At 45.5% G+C, this 6,788-nt stretch overlaps 1 protein-coding gene across 2 annotated transcripts in view; it reads left to right on the top strand.

The window, feature by feature from the left end:
• Positions 1 to 626: 626 nt before the first annotated feature.
• The window catches only part of gpatch1 (G patch domain containing 1), an 11,841-nt gene continuing 5,679 nt past the window's right edge, over positions 627 to 6,788 (top strand). Inside the window, exons 1-12 of one of the 2 annotated variants that reach the window (XM_041038054.1) lie at positions 627 to 705; positions 1,964 to 2,098; positions 2,569 to 2,654; positions 3,181 to 3,341; positions 3,491 to 3,588; positions 3,680 to 3,738; positions 4,171 to 4,416; positions 4,497 to 4,647; positions 5,061 to 5,140; positions 5,224 to 5,440; positions 6,174 to 6,500; positions 6,586 to 6,764. In XM_041038054.1, the coding sequence (XP_040893988.1) occupies positions 636 to 705; positions 1,964 to 2,098; positions 2,569 to 2,654; positions 3,181 to 3,341; positions 3,491 to 3,588; positions 3,680 to 3,738; positions 4,171 to 4,416; positions 4,497 to 4,647; positions 5,061 to 5,140; positions 5,224 to 5,440; positions 6,174 to 6,500; positions 6,586 to 6,764 (1,809 nt within the window). In that variant the 5' untranslated portion in view covers positions 627 to 635. Of the gene's footprint in view, positions 706 to 1,963; positions 2,099 to 2,568; positions 2,655 to 3,180; positions 3,342 to 3,490; positions 3,589 to 3,679; positions 3,739 to 4,170; positions 4,417 to 4,496; positions 4,648 to 5,060; positions 5,141 to 5,223; positions 5,441 to 6,173; positions 6,501 to 6,585; positions 6,766 to 6,788 lie in introns of both variants that reach the window. The other variant, XM_041038046.1, reaches the window with a different exon arrangement.

Here is a 6,788-nt window from a genome sequence, read left to right as displayed (position 1 = left end):
GGTCAGTGGATGCATTTTGTGTGAGAACAGTTAAAGTGATGCACAGTGCTGACTGCAGTTTAAACGTGAGCAATTCATCAAATCAACTGTGGAAAAAAAAGACAACTGGGACACTATGGAAGACGTTTGAGTTTGCTGTTCTTGTATTTTGCTGCAGCCTCTCAGAAGCATGGCAGCCCAGCACTCCACCAAATACAACCAAGGTGGGGCTTTTATTTTGTTGGCATTCATCAACTACAGCTCCCATGAGTCTTAGCTTCAGAGCTGTGTGACATATGTTTTATTGTCTTTGTTTTTCTTCTGTGTTTCTTCTTTTACCCTGAACGGTTGGTTAACTTTAACATTTACAGCTTTAACCAGGTGGAAGCTGAAGGCACAGAATTTACAATAAAACCAAACAGCTCTTAGTTTGCTGCTCGGGCTCTGGCGCTGCATCTGCTGGTTTATCCCGCCTTTTTACAATAATTCTAAAAGTAGTCGGATGTTTGTTTTGTTTCATATAAACAATGTTTAGCTAAAGCTGCATTGAGGCGGGAGAGTGTCGCCGTTTCCCCAGCACTGAAATTCATAATTACTGCTTCGCCACCCGCCCCAGTGTTTGTTCTTCTGCGGCTACCGTAGTTGTAGTAGAAAACATGGCGTCCGACAGTGACGGCGACGAGGATTTTGTGACTTACGGGACTCCCCTGGAGCCTCTGGAAGAAGGTAGAGTAAACTCTAATACACCGATAATCCGCCCGCCTCCGCTGTTATGCATCCTGGCTGTTTTATAGGGAAAGAAATGAGCTACGACGTTTCCAGCGGCCGCTGCAGGATGCTAAGCTAACCAACAGGCTAGCTTAGGTAGCTAATAGCAGGCTCTGAGCTGCTAGCATAGCCCCCTTGTTTGTAAACCAGAGTTGTTTATTCGGTTATATGTTGTTCTTAAACCATTCAATTAACTCATTTCATTTGTATTGTAAACTCGCTTCTGTCCGGCAACGTTTTTACTTACAGATGTGATATATTACATATATTTGGTACATGAAAGGCTTGACTGTCGGTTGTGGACGAAGACGGAGACAAATCTAAGTGTGAACCAGTCAGAGAATTTAATCTTGTTGGAGTGGATGTAGTTTGTTGTCTCAGGTGAGGCAGTTCAGGTTAAGGCAGGTGCTTTCCCGTTCTGAAATAATCCGCCCACACAACCTGACCATTGCACTTTCCAGTCAGCGAGGAAACAAAACGAGCCAGATGTTTGTACTGAGTTTGGTTAAAGTGAACTGTGGTGGCGAGTCAGCTCAAAGTCGTTATTCTCAAGCATAGTTTTGAAAGAACTTTACTGTACTGTCTTAATACTGTCTTTCTCTGTGACAGATGGAAACTGAGCATTTCCTCCATTTTAGATGATTATGAGCTTTTACATGTTCTAACCTGCATGTTCAGTGCCTCTGTAGATTTAATTATTTGACTCCATCACAAGTAGGACCACAACTGTTCATTATTTTTCATTATCAGTTAATCTTCTGATTATTTTCTTGATTAATTGATTTGTTTTTTGTGCTTTGGAACATCAGAAAACAGTGAAATGAACTAATGTTATCGTTTCCTGGGTGAAGATTCTTCACACTGTTTGTGTGTTATGTGTGAAACTTCAGGACAATTCAGGATAAGAAGAAGCAGCAAATCCTTCTAAAATGCATAACACTGAAAAATGGGTAATCAATTATTAAAATTCAGAGATGATTAATTTTCTGGTTATTGCCTTACTGAATAATCATTCCAGCTCTGATATGAGGAAGGTTTTAGTTTTTAGGAGGAGTTTTACAGGAGTAAAATACACGAGCTTTTAAATTAAATTGTGATGTTTCTACTTTTACTGAAGCAAATGAACTGAATACTTTCATCATCACTGGACACGTGATGCATTGTGTGTATATATTTCTTGTTGCACATTTCCATGTGCTTTGTGTGTTTGTTGCAGACGAGCCGCTGAAGAAGCCCGTCCCGCTGCACGAACAGACGGTGAAAGATGAGAAGGGACGATACAGAAGGTTCCACGGAGCGTTCACTGGAGGATTTTCAGCCGGTTACTTCAACACTGTCGGTTCTAAAGAAGGTCAGTGCTGCTGCATCACAACACCTGCTCCCCGCTCACCTGTCTGTGAGCAACGGGCTGAAAACGATCTCAATTTAAAAAATAAAACAGACTCATTTTCACAGGACAAGTCGATTTCAGAGCTGAGAGTGTTTTCATCACTGACTTATCGCCTAATTATTCTTTCACTGAATCACTCGCTGAGTAAATAAACTGCCAGAGACACAGATGTTCATCTTTCATTTCCAGATACTCAGTCTGACCAGCTGTCCAGAAACCTGGAGATAAAAAATCCTCACATTAGAGACCAGTTAACGTTCACTCGTGATTTTTAATAGATTCATTTTTTGTTTACAAACCATGTGATTATTTTATCCTTACAGTGGTTTCTGATGTCAGCTGTAAAATAAACATCCTGGCCTCTGCCTCCATCACAGCACAGCACATTTGTTTCAGACACAACGTGTGAGTATTTTGTGTTGTGTTTTTAGGCTGGACCCCGTCGACCTTTGTGTCATCACGGCAACAGAAAGCTGAGAAACGTCATGCGAGGCCAGATGACTTCATGGATGAGGAGGTACGGCCGCCCTGAGAGAGAGGAATGATGAGATGAGGCGTTTGTGACTTCCCATGGAAATAATGTTCTCCTGAAAGATAGACTGAAGACAAACTCAGACATTTTTCAGTTCTTAGCTCATATTCAAGGTGTGACTTCACTTCCTGACTAAAATGACGACGACCGCCTGCTCGTCTGTTTCAGTCCTGGAATGAACACACAGGTTACATTCTTCTTCATGTCCTCTGAGGACGGTATTCATTGGTGGGCGATGGAAAAGTCTTTGAGGCTTGTAGAGATTTTTAAACACATTTTAAAATAATCTACTAATTTTTAAAGTTTAACGTCTCTTATTTTATTTGTTCATTTGATGAAAATGGAATATGTATGCAACTGATATGAAGCCAAACAATCCAACTGATTTACATAAAAAAAACTGAGGCAACTAAGATGACTCTCAGGAAGCGTGAGTGTGAGATGTAGAGGGTAAAAAAGGCAGCAAATCAATAGATAATTATTGATTATTGTTTTTGTTGTTGTGCGTCAGGACTTCAGTGAACATGGCATTGCTCCCAGGGAGATCACCACCAGTCAGGAGTTCTCATCCAGCCGCAGAGATGAGGCCAGAGAGAAGGCAAGAGCCATCAACGCTCAGACTGCACTGATCCCCGGAGACACTCTCCTGGAGGAGCTGATCTCACCTGCCAGGTAACTGCTGATGCCCACACAGTTCACCCTGAGCCAGGGGCCTCTCCACCTCAGTGAACAGTGACCACTGCGTAGACGCAGATCACAGGAGGAGGCAACATGATGTGGCACAAATAGTTCTTCTGAGGTGCATTGGTTATGTCTCCCAGGTCGTCCATCGGGGTGGAGCTGCTGAGGAGGATGGGATGGAAGGAAGGTCAGGGCGTTGGGCCTCGTGTGAAGAGGAAAGCCCGTCGACAGCAGACCGGTTCGTACGAAATCTCACATTCTGCTGCGGCCCTCTGGTTTTATCTGCATCATGAGCATGAAAACTCCTTATCTTCCTGTTCTCCTGACAGATGATGGAGCCAGAGTTTACGGCTGTGCGCTGCCCCCTGCTGGTTCAGAGGACTCGGAGGTGGGTGAGACAGCTGATGTCACTCTGTTGGTTTGTCCAGATCAGGAACTTTTTTACGCTGCTCCTGGAAACTGACTGTAGTTGTTTCATTCAGTCAGAGTGTCCCAGTAACAGCAGCTGAATCAGCTGTGATCAGCTGCTGTTTGCAGTGAACCATGGATGAACAGACTCCTCTCACTGGATCACTGTGACACTGAAGGAGACTTAAAAACAGCAGGATTCTGAATGAAGTTCTGCAGGATGGACATCAGAGATGTGATACCTGAGACACCATTTTTTTTTACAGAATTTAGTCAGAAGTTATTTGCTAAATATATTTTAATGCCTCCTGGTAACGTTTCCATGAGCCTCAGCCAAAGGGAGAAGAACGACCACACACGTTCTTCATCGGAACATTGATATTTCCTGTTACTTCCTCTCTCTGCTCGACAGGGCGAGGACGATGAGGACTTTGCTCCAGAGAACGCAACATTTGCCCCGAAGGATGTGACTCCAGTGGACTTCAGCCCCAGGCCAGGAGTTCAGGGTCTGGGGTACCGCGGTCTGGACCCGGGCCTGGCGCTGCTGGGCCGAGGAGCACCTGAACACATCGACCTGTTTAAACCTCAGTCTGAGACAAGGAGCGGGCTGTTTGGAGACACACAGAGAAGCTCACGGAGAGGAGGAGTGGCCGGACAGGTGGGATCTCTACAGCTGTTAATAGAAAGAAGTCAGCTGTTCTCAGACTCTTCATGCTGCTGGTGACCTTTAACCCACAGGCTTTTGGAGTGGGAGCCCTGGAGGATGATGATGATGAAGATGTGTACCACAGAGACTCCATGTCCAGATACGACACAGTGCTGGGAGGAGAAGAGCCTGGAGACGGACTCTACGGCTGGACGGCTCCGCAGCAGTACACCAAGAAGAGAGGTAACACTGCCTGGGAATGACCTGGAGAGTCCTGGAAAGTTTTTAGATTTCATAGTTATACTTTGGTTTCTTAAATACAGATGAAAAATTAAAGGACACACCATCAGACAGAGTCTTAGTCAGGTGTTGGTCCACCACGAGTCTCCAGACCAGCTTCAGGCTCCTTGGCTCTGATTGTCCAGGTCTCTGGACTCTGCTGGAGGGACGAATCTGTGTGGACGTATGGACAGACTGACAGTCAGTTTAAACTGTTTCTGATGAATGATTCAGAGCTCTTAAATGCTGGAGCTGACCATGATGCACGGGTAACTCTGTATGTAACCTGTACCTGTATGTAACCTGTATGAAGAAATATTGGGAAAATGTTTTTTTTTCTTTCTGTTTTTTCTCCTTCTGTTTTTTCTTCTTCTTAGACAAAAGCAAAGACTTGTTGTATCTCGGCAAAATCCTGGAGGGATTCACTCTGGCTCAAAAACCAGCTGAGGAAAAAACTGTGAGCAGCTTCTGCATTTGTGACGCGGTGTCTCTGACTGTGGAAAAAAAACCCTTCTCTAATACCAACATGTCTCTCTGTAGGTCTTCCCTCCCCCCACTCTGCCCCGTGACTACAGACCAGTCCATCGCTTCCAACCCTCAGTCCATGTTTCGGGTCTTTCTGGGGTCAGTCCTGCTCTGGCTGAGGCTCTGAGGACCTCCAGGGGCCACATGGTCAAAGACGAGCCTCAGCAAGGAGGACGTCACCAGCTGGACTCCAGCCAGAGGAGGGTGCTGCTGGGAGAGGACGCGCTGCAAGGTATGAAAAGATTCAGTGATTATGAACAGTGCAAAGTGCTGCTGACGCCCCCTAAAGGCTGCAGAGTTCATTACAAACGTGATCTGAGCGACATCCTGCTGATTTAACTGTTCTGCTTGATTAACTGATTAATCAGTTGTCGATAACATGTCAGGAGATCGTAGTTTGTCAGAGTCCAGGGTGTCGTCTTCGGTTTTGTCCGAGCAACAACAAAAAGATGTTTATGATGAAATAAAACAAAGAAAGGCAGCAAATTCTCAGAGAAGAGAAACTGAGTCCAGGAAGTATTTTCCAGGTTTGCTTGAAAAATGACGGGAAACCATAAATTCTTAGAGTGATGTCTTCAAAAGTCTGGTTTTATCTGTCCAACTGTCCAAAGCAGAAAGGAATAAAATTCTATATGATAAAAAAAATCCTCACAGTGGAAAAACTGGACTTATTATTACTCATTAACTCGTCTGTTAATCAGCTTCTTGTAGATAAAACTGAATAATGATCATATGTGAGAGTAGATTCTTATTAAATTGCCTAAAGCTGCAGGTCCATGTGTGGACATGATGTAATCAGTGGAGCTGCAGACAGCAGCTGATCAATCATTTAGTTTGAAATTAATCAGCAGCAGTTTGAAAATCAAAAAGCAAAACTTTCACTGTTCTAACATTTTGTAGAATTAACCTGGAAAATAATCAGCAACTTAACAGTTCATGGAAAAAAGTTGTTTAACTCCAATCAGGTCCTCGTTCAGTCATGGAGCTCCTGAGGCCTGAAGACAAAGAGCGACTTCTCAACCTCCGCAACTCCTCCAACCCGCCCTCCACCACAACCACCACCACAACCACCACCAGCACCACGGGCTCCCATGATGCCTTGCAGTCAGCGGGGGTGTTGGCGGGGTCGGCAGCTCTGAGTGGTGCAGCCTCCTCTGGCCTTCAGCAGGAGGCTCTGGCATCGTGGAGAGGCGTCCAGGCGTCCCCGCAGACCTTCAGACCATTTGAGAAGAACCCCAGCAAACAGGCGCGCTACGAGCTCTACCTGAACCGCCTCAGACAGGGAGACAAAGGTAGGAGGAGCTGTCCTACATGTCCCATCATGCCCTGCTGGCAGCCCAAACCTGGAATCACACGTGTGTCTGATTTGTGTCTCAGATGCTCTGGAGCAGAGTCTGGACTCGGGGATGACGGAGTGGGAGCGCAGCAGGGAGAGGGAGGAGTTTGTCCGAGCGTCCATCCTGTACAGACCCACCTCCTCCTCGCTCTCCTCCCGCTTCACCAGAGCCAAACACCAGGAGGACGACGACGCCGTGGAGGTCAGCCGGGACCAGGAGGTAGGACAACACTCTGGACTGTAC

Source organism: Toxotes jaculatrix, chromosome 1, assembly GCF_017976425.1.
Source record: "Toxotes jaculatrix isolate fToxJac2 chromosome 1, fToxJac2.pri, whole genome shotgun sequence".
In the NCBI taxonomy this organism is placed as follows: Eukaryota; Metazoa; Chordata; class Actinopteri; family Toxotidae; genus Toxotes; species Toxotes jaculatrix.
The sequence above is the reverse complement of the archived record's forward strand: the minus strand, read 5'-3'. Positions and strand labels throughout refer to the sequence as shown.